Source organism: Puntigrus tetrazona, chromosome 20 (genome assembly GCF_018831695.1).
Source record: "Puntigrus tetrazona isolate hp1 chromosome 20, ASM1883169v1, whole genome shotgun sequence".
Lineage (NCBI taxonomy): Eukaryota > Metazoa > Chordata > Actinopteri > Cypriniformes > Cyprinidae > Puntigrus > Puntigrus tetrazona.
Genome location: NC_056718.1, coordinates 4,649,727 through 4,668,415, shown reverse-complemented (window position 1 = coordinate 4,668,415; position 18,689 = coordinate 4,649,727). Strand labels below are relative to the sequence as shown.

Below are 18,689 nucleotides of genomic sequence, written 5' to 3'. Positions count from 1 at the left end.
ACTGACAGTAAATTAAGTTTTGTTGCTTTTAAATATTACAATATTGAGGATATACATGGTTTGGTAACTTTTTTTTTTGGACACAAAAAAATACACAACACCGAAAAACAACGTTCACAGTGCTCGACCAAATTTCATGTACATTTACTTTTAACATGTGGAACATGTATAAAGACTTTATACTGAATAAACAATGGTCATCAAATCATATAGAGCAAAAAGAGCTTACATAAAGAGTTGTACATATTTTCAGTTAAAATTGTTAAGTCATTTTGGGGTAACTTTCACATTGAATTACATTTATGCCATCGGACGTCTTTCAGTTAGCCTGTATTTTTCAAAATCTAAGGCCATTAGAGGGAGCCATTGCTATCTCTGTCACACAGAACTCCATTATAAGACACACAGGAAAGTCTTCGGGGGCATTCACACAGGACAGATTCTTGCATTAAAAACAGGGGAACTAAACAGGTGCATTTACGCATTCCCATATATAGTTGCTAATATACATGCTCGATCCACTGGAGATGCATTTCCAGCACCATCTGACTGGTCCACTTGTAAAACCGACATGTTTTCATTTCAAAATATGCATTTCAACTTCGACGGCATCTTAAAAGACACCAAAAAAAAACAGCACGTATGACCAACAGTTAAATAAAAATAGCGCAGGTCGAATGCAAGAGCCCACCCTGTGTGAACGGCCCCTTACACGTTTCGAGACTATCCTCACCTGAAAACAATGACTTAATATTTATTTGCAAAATGTCAATAGCATGTAGCATAAACTACTCACTTTGTATAATACCACATCTCTTTAAAGAAAAAAAAAAAAAAAAAAAAAAAAAAAAAAAAAGTGAAAAGGGGCCCATTTAATGTACAGTTCCTATATACAAATCGACCCGTGGATATAGAATAGAGAAGAGGGGTAACCGAAGCACTTTGAGTTCGCCGTCAGAGAGAGGACCCTCTGTGGCTGCACCAATATGGAAGCAAGTCGGTTTAGAACCGACAATCGCTTGACCCTCAGATACTGGTGTGGTGAAACAGTGCAATACTGGTGGTCAGATCAGAACATTGCCTGTGGTCATTCACATTTCATTATTAATCTCCCCTCTGAGCCAGCTAAATCTATTGCACAATGCTTTTTTTCAGAGCTGTATACATGTATGTCTTAAAATCAGTGTTTTTTTTTTTGTTGTTTTTTTAGCTTTTTTTTGTTCTTTTATCGCAACACATTGCAAGAGAAATTCTATCTACAACATGTCTCACAATTTAAATAAATCTGCATTCCCCGAATAAACAAAGTCCCACAATAAAACAAACGAAACACTGCATCAAAACAATTAAAAACATTCTGAGAGCAAAATACTCTAAAAACTAACGGTATCGGATGCCAACTTTGGTTAAAACAAACGAAAGAAAATACACAGATGAAACAAAACAAAACAAAAAGAAGAATAGAAAAAAAATGAAAACAAAAAGACCAAGTATTAAATATCCGTATTAAAATCATTTAAAAATCCAAAATGAAAACTGGGAAATGGGGCAGAGGAGCTATATATATTCTCTATATATTCATTTGTATGTAAAAACGTTTTTTGTTTGTGTTCTTTTCCTTAAATAAAAATATAACACCGACAGTTCTGTGTGATCTCTGTGGCTCAGCTCAGCCATACTGTATGTTCCCATGATGGCACACCAGGCTCTGGCTCCTTTGTGCCTGTCACGAGCGGCCGAGCTTAAACAGTACCTCACACAGGATGGCCGCCACACCAGAGTTCAGCACGGAGGACAGGGAGATATCAAGAAGCCTGCTCTCGTAGAGCACAAACTCAGGCCTGTTCTCCTCCACCTGGGCCATGGCCAGCAGGGCTTTGGCGGCCCGGCACATCATGTTGATGCTGGGCGGCTCGGGATGGGTGGGGTGTCCCATGTGCAAGAGACTGTGAGGGCTCTGCTGATACTGTGCCATGGCAACACTGTCCTCTAGGAAGCTTATCAAGGCTCCCACGCTGCCCTTCTGCAGGGCAACGGCTCGGGCAGCTGTGGGGTCACCCTGTGCAAGATTGGAGAGAACGGCTACGGCCATCTCGCGGCACACCTGACTCTTTCTCTCACCGACGTGCCGCACTAAAGTGGCAAAGAGGCGCTCCTGTCTGCTAAAAGGAGGCGTGGCCAACAGAAGGTCAACGTTAGAGTCTTGGATGCTCAGTTTGCACAAACACTCCAGCACCAGCCTCTGTGGTGTGAGGGAGGAGAAGCCATTGGCTGTGCAAAAGGGGTCCTGGGCCTCGGCCGAAGGGCACACCATCCAGTGGAGCAGCCCGTCCAGAATGGGAAGGCAGATGCTTTCCGGGTAGATGGACAGGTCTAGCTGTCCTGAAATGTTGGCGAGGGTGACTAAGGTGTTCTCACGCAAGGCACCAAGGCAGTCCCACCACCATTCGTCCTTGCTGCAAGCCAGACCTCGCTCCTCTTCTCGCTGGTAGGTCGGTGGCATCCTTTTTCTTTTAGGGTGCTCATGGTGCAGAAGTACAAGTTTTCCGAGAATGAGCACTAGACCTGGATGCCGAGCCATTTCACTGTCATTGCCCGGGACGAAGGAGAGTCCACGAATAATATTGGATACACAGATGCAGCGCTTTGCCAGCTCATCCTGCCAGCCCTCGGCAACAGAAAGAGGTGCTTCATCCCAGCATCGAGGCTCATCTTCCAGCAAAGTAATGTTGCTCTGGTTCTCTCTGTTGCGGAAGGGGAATGACGTCTGAATTTCACCTCCTGATAAGGACCCTGGACGTGAACTTAGCATGTCATCAACAGTGGCTGTCAAGTTCTCTTCCGAGGGCCCTGGAAGCTCTCTTTTCAGTTCCTCTTCCCTCCTGTGCTCCTCTTCAACCGTTTCTTGTCCTGGTGCCTGTGCAGCTTCCTGATTCTCTGAGGGCTTCTGTTCTTCTTCTTCTTCTTCTTTTTCTTCTTCTTCTCTACGTCTCTCTAAATGAGTCTGAATGTGGGCAGTGGAGTCCCCTCCTCCTGCCTTCCAATGCAGAAGCCCGCTGGTGAACTCCCCAGCCAGGCCTAGCAGCTCTGATCGATCCTCCACGCAATCAGCCACAGCCTCTCTCTCCTCAACTTTCACTGGGAGTTTATCATACTTACTAGCTTGCTTGGGTCTGGGCTCCACAGGGGGACATGGTTCTTTACCAGTGTCGGCCTTACCCTCTGCAGAGTCTTCCCTTTTATCCATATTGAGTGCTGCTGTAGAGCTGCTCGGCTGAGGTTTCTCAGGCTCCACGTCTAATCTCTCCACCTGTTCTGTACTGAATTGGCTTTTTAAATCTTGATTGGAAGGTTGCTCTTTTTCTATGGGCTCCGAACATGGACCAAGAAGAGTTTTCTGACCGTCTGTTCCGACTTCATATTCTTCAAGGATCCCAAAGATCTCTATTAAGCACCTTCTGAAATATTCAACAACAAGCTCCAAGAAACCAGGCATCTAGAAATGGAAAAGACACAAATCACAATATGTTCATTATCAAAAGTATACACACCTATCATTTCTTAGAAACTGCTTTTAAATACGGCCACCAAGACTTTTGCAATCATTTGCTATCCTCTCAACCCAAGCCTTACAGCCTTTTAGTGCCTGGTACATACTGACCTGAGAAAGGCCAAAGGAAGACACCGTGTTGTCATCATAAAGCAGGATGTTTATAGTATCCAGGGCCCATGTGCTCTCAGCAAGCAAACCAGACTTCAGGGACATCATCACACGCCAAGCCTCTGGTGTGCCTTAAGATACACAAGCACAGTTAGAACCTTGTCATAACCATACCATTCAAAAGCTATTACTGGAAGAGTGTTTCTTACCAATTTCTTTGGATGTTAACCTTCGGCGAGGTTTAAGCTGAGGTTGCGTAGCCTCTACAGAGTCCAGTGGGTAAGTGACCTCCCGATTAATTGTTGGGAAGCCTTGCCCAGGAAGACCACTACTTTGAGAGCTTGGCATCGACCCTGGGCCACCCGGCTTTTGCATCTGCTTCATAGAGGCCATCATATGAGCCTTATTGGGTGACATAGAGCCACCCACAGAGCGAGGGAATGGTGCAGGGCTTGGGACTCGAGATATATGGTTTGGCATCGCTGGAGGGGACTGATAGGAAGAAGGTGGTTGCCGGCTAGCCATGGGGGGCATGGAGCTGGAAGAGGATGAAGAGTGTGGTGGGTAGGGGGATTGACGCTGACCAGGCCACTGACTGTCCTGACTGGCCCTGACTTCTGGATCATCTCCACGGCTCATGGAGGAGTAGGGGGTCCCGTGAGCCTGCCGGCCAGGGTAAGCATAACTCATGTCGTGCCTGGTGTGCCACATGTTCCCTTGAGGCCCACCGCTAGAGTTGGATGATGGGGGTGGTCCACCACTCATCATGCTGTGCTGAGGAGGTCCCTGCCCACCTGGCTGCATGCGGTCGCGTCCATATGGATAGGGGAATGGGCTTTGCATTGGCCTGCGATCAGGGTAACCATACTGGCTATACATGTCAGGCTGCTGGCCACCATACTGCATACCATAGGCTTCACTTTCATGGCGCTTAGCAGGAGGACCATACATCCCTTCCCCAGGCCGCTTATAACTCTGTAAAAATAAATAGAGTCTAATGTTTAAAGCAGTACACACAAATATTTACCACAATATCATCACAAATAGGATGGAATCTGATCACTGACCTGCTGCTGGGCATACATCCCGTGTGCACCATATGGCATACTGTGAGGGTATTGCTGCCCATAACCGTCATGTCCATGTCTATAGTAAAACAGAAAATATTATACTCTAGCTCCACACACCAAATACCTTTCTACACACTAGTCAATTGCAAATTACTACATACCTCTGATGAGAGGCGTATCTGTTGCCCGAGAACATGCTGGGATCACTGCTGGAAGGCACCATGTTGTTCTGATTTCCAGGAGGAGCAATTCCACCCTCTGGACCCATGACATGGTCTGGCCTGTGAACACAAACATTAAATAATGTTGACATGCAAATTTTGATTTCTACATTGTTGTTTTTTCCCAGGCCATGAAGTGAAGTTATGGCCTACCTCCTCTCAAATCCAGGGTTGTAGGAGTACTGGGGTCGTGGGCCCATACCCATCCCTGAGGGCGGTCCACGTGGATACATATCCTGCATGCCACTGCCTGGCATCTGCCCTGGCATGAAGGGTTCAGAACCACCTGAACACAAATGAATACTTTAAACTGCGTGGGGAAAAATATATATGCAGGACTAAAAACAACATGAACGATTTTTCACAAATACTTTAACATTTTGTTTCTTTAAAATAAGCACAATTGTATTATTAATTGGGTATTTTGTAACATTTGAAAAGAGGTTGTTGCATTACAGAATAGAGATCATTATCCCAGTTTGTAGTTGACTGAAGTGTTATTTATAATTATAATTACAAAAAAAACCAAAAATAAAAATGAATTCTATCACAGACAGGAAAATTAAGCGGAACTACTGAACTATTTTCATGCTTTCATTACAATCTTAACAAAAGAAGAAGGTATAAAATTATTTGGTATTTTATAGTACATAGAACAGATTAAAAATTAAGTACGTTCATTTATTAAATGTAAACATATTTAAATGTATTTGATTAATCATGTATTAACGTTGGTATTAAAATACTAAAGTTAAAATAGATATACTAAAAAAAAAAAAACTAAAGTAAATATTGTTAAAAGGAAATGTAAAATAGGACCGCAATAAAAACTAAATCAAATACAAATTTAATCAGCTTATAAAGGTGATGAAAATTTTGAGGAATCAGGTCATATTTATTCAAGCCGCTGCCCAAGATGATGACTGTAATATGCAAAAAGTAATTTCAGAGGACTCGAGTACTGCACTTAAAATAAAAATAACAGATGCAAATATAATACATTTTCCTATAATTAACTGCACTAATGAATTAATTCTATAGTAAAATTGTTGTAACATATTATAAAGAAAATAAACTAGGCCATTTTTGATTTTATGCCGACTTCAACCTGCAAGACACTAGATGGCAGCAGTGTCCAAGAAAATAATTACTATGCATCGCTAAAAAGAGGAGGACATGGGGAGGCAGCAGTGAGCAGACAGAAGAAGCGTGAAACCAGCCCCGTATTCGTAATAGCAACACACCTTTCCTAGCAGCTCCATAGGGATCCTTACTGGTGTCAAACTGCATTCTAGAGGTGGCATCTCCACTGCTTCCTCCATGCATGGGGCCTCGCTTTTGAAAGGCTGGGTCATTGCTTTCAGAGAACGGATCTTGCACACTAACACCACTGTTTCTAAAGATGTGGGGTAAAACAAGGACAAATGAATACATATGCGAGAGTAACGAACACTAAAACATAATGCATCTTCTATATAAATTGCATTCATTTAGCCTACCTGCCAGTCGGCTGAGGGGTCACTTGTCCGTGAGGTGTTGTAGCTGGTGTTGGCGGCTTTAGGTCCCCTGGCATCTCTGTCATGGTGCTGCTGCCTGTAGATTGAGGAGTCTGTGGCCCCTGAAGAGAGCCTGAGTTTGCTGTTGAACGGAGCACAAACGGAGCAAGAATGAGGATTAACTTCTGGGGTGAAAAGTAAAGCTTTAAAAAAAACATTTAGCATTTTGATGCTTTTTAGAATGTTGCAGTAATGCAATAAATTCATATATAGATTTCTTTATTATTTAATTAGTAAATTTAGATGCACTGAAAATACTGCTTTGCAATTGCCTAAATCAAAACTGATTCTTAGTGATACAATGAACTGCGTATTGCCTCGATTTATACAGTGTAAAAGCCTCATTAAAACATATAAAACAGCTTGTGTAATATTTTAAAATACCCCTTTTTTAAAGAAATAATATTCTGATTCTGCTTAAATGGTGTTTTATAAATCTACAAGCAAATGACAATGTCCTAATCACTTCTTGCAAGCTCGAGGGAAAGGAACCAAAATCTTACAATCCCCAGACTGCATTTCCATAATCCAATAACATTTGAATACACTAGTTATTAATTTCCATAGAAATGCAATGGCATAAAAGGACACCGTCCTAATAACGTCTGAAATTTCTACGGCTCGGTTGATGCAAAGTAATAAAACCAATTTGCATTTTCCTCCGCAGCTCAGAGCAGTAAAAGGTACTTCAAAAGATTTCAGCGTTGGGGAACAAAAAAAAAACGAGCGGGGCAGAATGAAAGAACGAGGGAATGAAAGAGTGTCTGCTTTACATGTCCTTGATCTGTTGCCAGCCACAAAATCGTCTTTCAGCACTAAAAGTAAACAATACATGGTGCTATGCTGTAACACTTCCATTCTGTGTGACCGCCAATGACCTTACGCATATTTAGAGAGTCGGAGAGGGCGGTGGAGAAAGAGAAAGAGAGAGAGAGAGAGAGAGAGAGGGGGAAAAAGTGCTGGCTCACTGGTCTGCATTGAGCGAGGGGTCAGGCTGAGGTCACTTTTGTTTTTATCCCACACTCCTCCCCCATTAATCTTCTCGGAGGGAATCCCTCCCCTGCTGTTTGACAGCTCTCTCTCTCTCTCTTTTCCTGTGACATCATCAGTCATTAGCCTTAGGAAGAGGGGGACGGGGATCCTTAAGCCAGCAGCCTGACAGCTCTCTTTCTCACCCCTTCCCCCCCGTCTGTCCGTCTCAGTTGGACTCAGTCACCTGTCAGATATTTATAGCTCTGTGTGGAGCCGCTCTGCATTCATTACAGGGCAGCCGGACCAGAGCCACGAGCGAGTGATGCAGAAAAATCTAAGAATGGCATAAAAATGTACATTTCCATCACTTCGTTTTAGTGCTGTCAAGCGATTCATTGCGATTAATCGTATTCATAAAAGTTTTTGTTACCATAATATATGTGTGTGTACTGTGTATATGTATTATGTATGTATACATGCCCATGCATTCATGTATTTTGAAATTATTTACATGTATATTCATATAATTTATATTACTTCTATATAAAAAAAAAAAAAAAAAAAAAAATATATATATATATATATATATATATATATATATATGTGTGTGTGTGTATATATATATATATATATATATATATATATATATATATATATATATATATATATATATATATATGTGTGTGTGTGTGTGTATATATATATATATATATATATATATATATATATATATATATATATATATATATATATATATATATATGTGTGTAAACCGCACATCAATGGAAAGCATATTCATTCAGCTTTCAGATGTTGTATCTCAGTTTCAATATAATAAAGCTCTATATCATGCTTAACTACTTTAAAATCACTGTAAACTGCCTTCTTGGGCTTTCTTAGCTTTAGTACATAAAACATGAAGCCTAGTTAATGATCGTCTAACAGTCTAACAGTTTGTTCTCTCCGTAGCAATACTGTAAAGTTGTTCACCGGGTGAGGGTGGCTGGATCTTGGCCTGCTGTGGCTGCTTCTTGCCGTCTCCCATGGTGAACGCATCAGGCGGGGGTTCCTCTCCGCGCTCCACCTTGCACTCATAGGCAAACAGGTACTGGATGTACTGTTTCTTAAGGGAACTGGCAGAGCTGCTGGATGTCCCCACATTCAGGTGGGTGGACAGCTCTCTCCATTTCTTGTTCTTATTGACCTGTACGAGGAGAGATTTTCAATCAGAACCATTTAAGATGCAACCAATTTGCTAAGCAGTTCCACCATCCAACCCTGTAACTGATTCATGATATGCCACCAGCAGTTTCACTTAACCGGGCTATATGCGTCTTAAAATCAATTCAATGCAATTCTTTTTTGGATAAATATACCTCTTTCCCATGTAAATGAGACTCATTATGGAATACGCAGGATTTACAAAACATCATTGCTTTTAGCCAGACATGATTAGCATTGCGCTATTACCGCCCACAGACTGCTGTGGTAAACAAAAGCTCTATTTAAAGTAGGGATCTCTAACAGGGATCTGTTGAATTATCGCAGGGGGTCTTCTACTTATTGTTTGATCTCGTTGAAACGTATTTTTTGCTAAAAAATGCATTGAAATGTAAAAGTAAATAGTGTGTTTAAAATCAGTTTAAAGGTTCTGTTAGTGATTAAATAAATACTGAGTAATACTATTTAACGTGTACTTGCTATTTCATCAAAAATGGGTAACACTTTATTTGAAGGTGTTACTATTATATTAACAATAAATTAAGCATAACAGTAATCAGCCAAATGCTAGTCCTAACCACATGAGATGTAGTTAATTAATATTACTTACTACTAAACGTATAATTACACCGTAACAAAGACATAAAATTAAGTGTAACACTTACAACCTGAAAAGGTTGCAAATTCCTGATATAAAGGGCAGTTTGTGTATTTTACGATCTTGGCAGTACTCTCTGTATCCAGGCCAATTTTTTTTTGGTAGAATATTGTTCCTTCGCAAACCCTGTGTGAGATCCAGAGTGCTAAAACAATGCAGAAAGCATGTGCAAATAAAAAAAACACCATCAGCAGGTGCAATGCATTGTCAGTTAACCCCCCTCTGTTTCTTTGAAGTCTGTGATTGATGGCTGAGGCAGATCTGAAGAAGGATATGCAAGCTTTCACAGTTCTTTAACATGCATTTCAAAGCTCTCCTCCTTTAAAACCCCGGCACGATCGCACAGCAGTACTCTCAGAGAGACCAAAAGAGCCTTCCGGACTTCACTCACCATAGCCAAGCCTCCAATTTCTCGAACACAGAGGTAGAGGCGGCACAGATCCAGCGGTTTCTTGCCCACTGAAGGCAGGTTGGGGACAGGCGTGCCCCTCTCCTCCATGAAGGCAATGTAGCGGTCCACCCATGCCCTCCTCTCCGGCTCACAGCCCATGTCGTACAGTCGTGTTATCTTCTCGTTTGTCATGTTCCCCGTGCTGTGCTTCTAGAGTGGATGGGTACAGAAGAGAGTAAGATGTATCGCCACCGACACACCCCGCACGCATACTGTGATCCCATCCTTCTTTGTCCTAAGAGTAAATGCTATCCACATTGCTCACTATGTTCCATTTTGACAGCTACCTAGAAAGTACAGATTGTGATGCACTGTGTTTTGCATGGTACTGCATGTATGCAGTGTTGGGTGTAACACGTTATTGTAATTAAATTAACATTTTTGGTCATTTAATTACAGTTACTTATACAGTATTTGCCTTACATGCTGTAAATAATTTATGCAAATAATTTTAAAATCAATATTGAATTTTAAATCTAAAATCTTTAAATCTGTGCACCAGCGTATTCACTTTCAGTTTTTCTGATACACAGAGAAACCATACAGATAAGGCTAAAATCAATCAAATCTAGAAATATATCTATATAAAGCTTAAAGTGCGTACTTTTAAATCTAAATCTAACTAATTAATCTCTCGTAGGAAACTACAGTCTTTCCCATATATGAAAGCTTGAAGTGTCAACTTTGTTCGAACTCAAATAAAAAAACTAAATCTGATTATGTAATCCTGTAAGCCGTATGATAGCGATTTGAATAATTATGTTACTTACTGAGTAACATTTGACTTTTCAGATAGAGCAATTAGTAAAGGCATTTCAATACAATATTGATGATATAATTAGCAATTGTGTTTAATTACTTTTTGAAAGTAACATACCCAAACACTGCCTGTTTGCTACTGGTCAATGGTATCTTGTGCTTAACTAAACAAGAAGGTGATTTCATTGGTTTAGGATGTCTATACACTAGCTATGATGGATATAGACTTCTCAAAAACTCCACTTGACCATTTTTTTTTTCAATATTCTTACTAGTTAACATGTGCCTACAACAGAATGCATTTCATGCAGTGTGTAACACAGCTTTAAGTGAATGGAAGCTGTTTTAAATCTCAAAGTGCACTGTGGATAAACTTATCTGACTCTGAATCATTGAAAAGAGTTATTTTTTAAAACGAATACCGAGTGGGGTTTGGAAAAATTAATTGTTGAGCGAATCATTTGGGAGTCATCGAGAAAATAAGGTGTTTTTAACCCTAACCTGTTGTTGGGGACTCCCTTTCCCTTCCCTCATAATTATAGGCACTTTAGTTTTTTTTTTTTTAAGAGTTTTGGTTGCACGATGGAAGATCATCACAAACTATTTTCTTCTCTGTCCTTACGACGCACCACATTCTGCTGAAATCAATCCATTTGCAGTGTCTAGTATGAGCCATTACATTACTCAGCAGGGTAAAGCATCACTACATTAACTCCAACTCTGCACCAGCACTGACTGGAGCTACTATTACTGTGAAGACTTTGCAAAATGCTTAAAACTGTGAACATGTTACAAAGGTTAGTTCACACAAAATGTAAATGATGTCATCATTTACTCACCCTCATGGCATTTAGCAAGACACGTTCATTCATCTTGTAATGAAACTTCAGAAATTTCAAAGTCATTGAAAGTTGTTTTCATGCATCAAACAAACACAGCTGAACTTCTGTTTAACATATATGATCTTGACGAATTAACATTTAATTTTACTATTAATTCGTTCTGTTCCTCATATAACAATCATGCCTTAGATTAAGCCCTATTAATCATTTTTATGCTGTCTTTTTAATGCTTGATGTATTCGTTGAATAGAGTGTCAGAAATATCTCCGGTTTAAATAAAATGCATTTTGTTTGGTTTTGAAAATGAACAAAAGTCAGTAACTTTTAAGAAGTCCTTGTTACACAAGTTACATGTACTTACTATTAACAGTAACAATAAATCCTAACCCTAGCCATATAGTAAGTACATGTAGTTAAATAATATTACTAATTATTAATTAGAACTATCTATCTATCTATCTATCAAGGACACCTTAAAATAAAGTGTAACCCCGAAAGTCTTGGGTTTGGAATGACATGATGATGAGTAATGGATCTGTAATTTAGTAACATAATTAGTACTCTCTTATACTAATTAGTATCTCTTTAATACATTCAAGAGACTCAAAAAAGATACCCTTTAATGTGGATTGTACAAAGAATTCTTAAATGTTTTTTTTTTCCAGTTTTTAAGGTGGCACTAGCCAAATAACATGTTTGGCATAGGGTGCAACGCTTTAGCTTGCCAATAGTTCGAGTCACCACATTGTTTAACATTCGTATGATTCGGGGCTTAAACCCTCACAAAACGACAAAAACTGATTTCTCATTAAAACTGTCCTGACAATCTGATTCACCATGTATGTTATCTGTGAAGTCTTCCCTAATCCCTCTTCCTGAATGCATTTCATAAGGGTGATATTTCCTTTTGCCTGAGTATCTAGCATCTACTGTGAGATGAATCGATTTTGAATAAAATGTAATCATTTAAAAACATTGGCAGAAGTATTATAGGAAAGAAACGTTAACAGTGTTAGAGAAAAAAACAAACTAATGACTACATTGTATCGCAGCTGTTCTTAAAATCAATTAGCTGTTAGATTGACTAGCTACTTATTCGCAATTTTTGTCACATTGTATTGTGCAATCAGCTTAATGGCTAATAATAACTCAATTAAGTCAAGAAATAATAACTTTCTGTTCTTTATCAATGTATTGTTGTAAAATCTGATTCTATGTGATTCTGATCTATTTGGTAACGCTTACTATGAAGCCCGAATTTATAACACATTATAAGGGTATGCTTAAGGCATTATATTGAATGCAAAATGCATTATAAAAAAATCTTATAATGTGTTATAATATCTTATTAAAAATATAATGATACATTATAATATTTACGTATTTGTGATTATAACTTCTATGAACACCATATTAAATCTACTTCTGGACTATATCGTATCTTGACATGCTAAGTGCTGAGTTTTATTTAAGCGTTTCCTGTGAGGCTAATTTTGAGGCTAATGTGAGCTAGCTAATACTTTTAACTGAAAAGAAAAATGTGATTATTATATACTGTCTAAAAGTATTTGTACACTTATGTAGAATGTTCACAGACATACTAAGCATCCCCAGTATGTCCGTTGAGGAACCGTTAAAATAAAGTGTTAGCATTTATTTAGCAGACACTACTAATACTCTAGTTGACATGTAATTGCAAAGTTACTTATCAACAGCTGTTAGAGGGTACCATCGAAAATATTGATATTACATATATCTGATATCTGAACTTATGGCGGTTTGAGAAAACCACAAAGGTAAATAGGTAAATATAACACATTAAAACTGTGCTTATGGATATTCATGAAATTATACAACATATTATAAATATGCATTCATTATAATATCTTAAGATTAACCTTATAATGTATTATAAATACGGTCTTTATAGAAAGTGTTACCGTTTATTTATTTATTTAATGTTTTTTTCTAGACTGTAGTTGAAAATCTTATTATGAACAGTTTTAAAATAGCTCCCCCTTCACTGGATATTACTGGAAAAGACTTAACAATCTTGCGGTAGCCGCTCGAGTGTCATAAAGAGCGATTCTCATTACATCATATCTGAAGTCAAAACAGCTCACACCATCAAACAGCAGACCTAAATAACCAAAGAAGGAGGAGGAAGACCAGGAAAATAGAAGATAGAAAAGGTCCATGAGGCACTTACAGGGCTGCTGGGGTTCTTTGGCCAGGCAGGGCTGCTAATGCTATCGCTGTCGTCCCCCTGATAAGAGGACAGACTAGCTGGGCTGGGGGACAGAGGGGACGGGGTGGGAGGCTGGGACACACACTGAGAACCGTAGTTGTCCTGTGATGGAAAACACACAGGGGACAAAAAGAAACCCAGACACTTTTAATGGAAGGACCGTCTTCAGATCACCTGTACCCCATGACCACATAAATGATGCGAACTACTCTCGCAGAACCAAGTCTGTGTTGTTTTACTAAAAGTAATTTTATTCAGGTTTATACCATCACAAGCTGCCTTTGATGTAATATAAAAAATGAATACAATGCAAGTGGGTTATTTACTTTATGAAAACGCTCAAATAAATAAGTAATACTGAGCAACATACGTTGTCTCTTTTCCTTTGTTGCGTCTCTGAGCAAATAATGTAATAATAATTTGTACTATTATTCGCTATTATCAAAGGAGCTCGGCTGTTTGAATTAGAAAAGAAAAAAAAAACACTGAGGATTTTTTTTTTTACCGCAGCTCCCGGTTCAAAACCAGCAGGTTTAGAGGGCTAGTACAGAGCCTATTTTTTTTCAGTCCAGAAACTTTTTTTTTCCTCAGTGGATTGTGGAAATGCGCATCGGCATGAGTACTGGCACCCTGTCAGTGAAAAAGGATAGCTTGATCCCTATAGGTTAAAAAAACATTCTCCTTCAATTCACTGTCCTAAAAACCTCCTATGTGTCTCTACCGTCTGTAGCATGAGAAGCATTGAGAAAGTTTGGCGAAAGACTGGCAAACTTAGTGTACAATACTTCAAATCTTTTTCTGTCACACTCTTTTTGTGCTCGGCTTTTGCTGAAGATGGCACCACTCTGAGCTGTACTAAAGAAGGCTCCATTCATGCCTTCAAGCAGCTCTGTGTTATATGTCAGGACTTGTTATACTTGTTACAGAGTGCACACACACACACACACACAAGAAATTGAACAGAAATAGGAACAAAATTAAGCTTGTAATGCAGCCAGCTGGACAGAACGTAAAGGTCAACGTTTGAAGGCACTTCTGTTTGTTGTGATGTTTTATACACGTTTCATTAAAAGCCAAGCTCTGCTCCCGAATGATGCCATGGGGTAAAAGTTTAGAGATTGTTGTGAACCAGGATGAAAACGGAGGCAATTCTCTGAGAATTATTTAAAGTGACAGAACTACTTCCCCTCTAATCAGTAAGGGGACAAAACAAAACATCGCGTCGAATTACAGATGAAACAAAACCACAGGAAAAAAATTGACATACAGAAGTGAGAATGGAGAGACGAGTTCAGAGAGAACGCTCTACCAGTGCGCCATATTTCAACCAATCAAATGAAAGCTGAACTTAATGACACAATGAAGTTCTGATGAAAGTAAGGGCAATGACTGGGAAAGAACGAGTTATACATTCGAAAATTTTGAAATAAGGTCTGTCAGAGCTTACACGAGCTCTCATTAGGACACATGAGAGAATTATATTCCTTTGCTTACTGAATAACACATTGAAAAGAATACTGTTGAAGAACAACACACTTCAGCGCTCATTTTAGAGAGAATAAATAACTAAATCATAAATCTGAAGAGCTACAGTAGAGCGTAAATATTTCTCATCACCATAGTCTTTCCAAAGTGATCATGAAATCAGAAATGTGGCCACATAATGAATCTGTTTCGATTTATAAAAATGTCAATGGTTTTTCTTTTCTGCTTATGCGCCATCGAACATGTTTGTGCTTACAAATTGAAGATATAAATTCCGTAGATTTTGGTAATGGCATTATTACAGCAATTAGGCTATAACCAGTATAATTAAAGTGTTTAAATTCAGCAGCAAACCATTTGTCTGTCAACAATGCTTCACAACACAATCACAGCCAATCAGAAGATAGCTGATATTTATAAAAAATTTTGTTACTTAATGTGACTGAACTATTTAGTTGACTAAACAAAACGTTTTTAAAGTTATTTCAAGTTACAGTTTGGGTGAAGTAAAGGTCAGAGGTTGTGCGTAGAATGCAACAAAGATGGTTTAAGAGTAGTGTTATATCTGCGAGCATCTTCTGCACGTGCTCAGTAAGTTTGAGGGAGGAATATTTGTTCATACCTTTGGCTTAGGAGGCTCTGTGGTGGGTGTGCTGCCCTCCTCCTTGTGCTCCGCTCTCTGTTTGGGATCGGTGGGAATCATGCTGTCCCCTGAGCCTGCCATGGGCCCTACAGGAGATTCTGACACTTAGACGGCACATCCAGAGATCTGCACAACATCTGATCAACACACTCCAAACAAAGGTGTATGTGCATCTATACCGTGACAGCACATCCATAACATGGTGCAATGCAAATGCCCGGCATTATATAATATCTCTTAAAACAAAATACTATGCTTAATACTTAAATACTATAGAACAGACTGGATACACACCACAGTTTAAATAGGTTTTTAAGAAATAAGTACTTTCATTCAAAAGGAATGCATAAAACTGACCAAATGTAACATTTATAATGCTATAACATATTCCTATTCCAAATAAATGCTGTTCTGTACACCAAAAAATCCTGAAAAAAATGTATGTGGGTCCAAATCACAAGAAATCCACAAAAGGTTTTATGTCCATTGAAAGCACATAAAACGTAAGTGTCTACTTTTGAGGTTTCAAATACGTTTTTAGAGAATCAAAAATGTCAAAATTTGGTTAAAATAATGTTACATTGTCATGAAGTGTGACAATATTTCTGTAAAAAAAACAACAACAACAACAACAACAATTTAAAGCAGTATTACACCTATTTTTTATGGTTAAACCCTTTTGTCTTTGACCTCGTATAGATTTTCCACAAAAATACTAGGCGACATAACTGTTTTTAACATTGATAATGACAAAGAATTTATATATATATATATATATATATATTGAATTATTAATGAAAAACACATGAATGAAGATATGCAACATGAATATATCAGTGAATACTCTAACCACGCACCTGTGGGCATTGTGTTGTAAGACGGTCCTTGAGGAGTCATCCTAGCTGAGCTGTTGCTCGGTGGATGGTTGTAGGGGCCTCCAGGACCCATCCCAAGCATGTGGGACCCACCCTGATACCCGCCTGGCCTATGGACAACAACACACAAACATGAGGACGCCAGCAGCGCTTAAGAGGCTGTTTAAGATGTCAAGAGTTGGTAAGGTGTTAGTACATTTCTTTTATTTTATTCTTTATTTTGTTTTAGCTGGCAAGCAACAAATATGCAGGGAAAGTAGAGTGGGTTAAGACATTCAGAATTAATACACAAAGGAAAAAGAAGTGATTCCTGTGTGATCTATATGACAAGACCTTCAGTGTTAAATAAAAACAATCCTCATGTCACAGTCATGTATAACTTTTCATCTGAGGATCACACCTGAACTCTAACTAAAAACTGCACTAGGGTTACAAAATTATTCATTTTAATTACAGCATATGATCTTATGGAATCATTAAAACGGGTGTAACCCAGAGCATATTTATAGCTCATTATATTGTTTTTACACCTCTCAAGTTTAGTCTGAGAGCAAAAAAAAATAATAATTCAAATCTTTGCACACTCTGTTGAACATGATTTGTGCTGTTTTAATATGACTTTGTTTTACTTACTCTCCAAAAGCACAAACAAAAACTTAAATGTTCAATATGTCAGCACTAAAAATAACTGGAATATGGTTTTTTGGGCAAAATACGACAGTCCTACTAGAAACTACACATTTTTGTGAATAAGAATATATGAATAATTAATAAATAAATCAGCATATGTTAAAGTACACACAAAAAACAGTCCATGTTGTTCCAAACTCATATGCTGTTATATATTTAAACACGAGGAGACAACATAATAATCACAAAGCTTTTCTCTGCAATCCATGCCTTGTGAAAGTTATTGTGATCATTTCATTTTTAAAAATAAAACAGACTGAAATATAAAAGTCAAATATAAGTCACATTTAGTTTTGTTACAGCTCTCAATTCCTTTTCTCCATTTCTAATCACATGTGCTGTTTTGGGAAATACCAAATGTCAATCCTGTGACTTGATGTGCTTGTCAATAAACCAATTTTAAATCTTAATGTAAAAAAAGATCGACAGAGGCTGTTAAGCTGTACAATGTTAAAGGGGTCATATGATGATTTTGTTTAGTGTAATGCAATGTTTTATGCAATTTAAGGTTAAAAAACACACTTTATTTTCCACATAACATATATTACTGAAAAGAGAGGTGTGTTCTTATTGGTCGGCTATGCTGTGTGTTGTGATTGGCCAAATACCTCAAATCCTGACGTCGCATCATATGACCCCTTTAAGTTGTATGATGATTTCTGTACAGTATTTTTTTTCTGTTCATTTTGGAACAGGACAGATTTTTTCTTGTAATGGAAATGGGCTTTCAAAAAATTCCCCTTTTTTTGTTCAGCGGGAAAAATAACAGCATACAGGTTTGGAAAGACACAATCTTTGAATTTCTATTTTTTGGAGAACCACTCTCCAGCCTTCCTCTTCCTCTTAAACTCTCCAGAGGATGCTTCATCTGTCTGTGTAAAAACGATATCCTTAAATTTCTTAAATGCTCAGAGCAGAACACAGCTGTTGTGGAGAAGAAAGGAGAGGCTTATGCAGAGCGCTTGGCTTGTGTCGTTTCTAGCGGATGCGAGCAGACTCAAGCAGAGTAAAGCCATCCAGCCAGGGGTCCGAATTTGAACCTACCCATACAGCTCAGCGTGAGGCTGCCCCTGGCCTTGCCCAGAACTGTAGTGAGGGTGATGGGGGTGAGGGATAGGGAAGGAGGCTGGCCGTCCCCCAGGCCCAGGCAGGCCAGGGTATACAGGGGACCTGCCAAAGGGAGGCCTGAAGCAGGGGGAAGAGCATAAAATTCTCCTTGGTGCTTGTTCACTTTCAACAGAAATGACAACTCAAAGGTGCACTGAGTAATTACATGTTTGGCCCTGTCCCAAATGCCGCCTTCAGCATTATTTGGAGACATACTGCCGAATAGACTG

General features: G+C 38.9%; 1 protein-coding gene across 6 annotated transcripts in view; it reads right to left on the bottom strand.

Moving 5' to 3' along the window:
• Positions 1 to 128: 128 nt before the first annotated feature.
• Positions 129 to 18,689, bottom strand: part of arid1b (AT rich interactive domain 1B (SWI1-like)) — a 68,808-nt gene continuing 50,247 nt past the window's right edge. For 4 of the 6 annotated variants that reach the window (XM_043219053.1, XM_043219052.1, XM_043219054.1 and 1 more), the window contains 14 exons: positions 18,397 to 18,537; positions 16,645 to 16,772; positions 15,767 to 15,873; positions 13,621 to 13,761; positions 9,751 to 9,960; positions 8,471 to 8,684; positions 6,452 to 6,590; positions 6,197 to 6,348; positions 5,106 to 5,238; positions 4,893 to 5,012; positions 4,729 to 4,807; positions 3,871 to 4,636; positions 3,662 to 3,792; positions 129 to 3,496 (listed from right to left, as the gene is read on the bottom strand). In XM_043219053.1, coding sequence (XP_043074988.1) covers positions 1,727 to 3,496; positions 3,662 to 3,792; positions 3,871 to 4,636; positions 4,729 to 4,807; positions 4,893 to 5,012; positions 5,106 to 5,238; positions 6,197 to 6,348; positions 6,452 to 6,590; positions 8,471 to 8,684; positions 9,751 to 9,960; positions 13,621 to 13,761; positions 15,767 to 15,873; positions 16,645 to 16,772; positions 18,397 to 18,537 — 4,231 coding nt within the window. In that variant the 3' untranslated portion in view covers positions 129 to 1,726. The remainder of the gene's footprint in view (positions 3,497 to 3,661; positions 3,793 to 3,870; positions 4,637 to 4,728; positions 4,808 to 4,892; positions 5,013 to 5,105; positions 5,239 to 6,196; positions 6,349 to 6,451; positions 6,591 to 8,470; positions 8,685 to 9,750; positions 9,961 to 13,620; positions 13,762 to 15,766; positions 15,874 to 16,644; positions 16,773 to 18,396; positions 18,538 to 18,689) is intronic. The other 2 variants (XM_043219056.1, XM_043219055.1) reach the window with 2 other exon arrangements.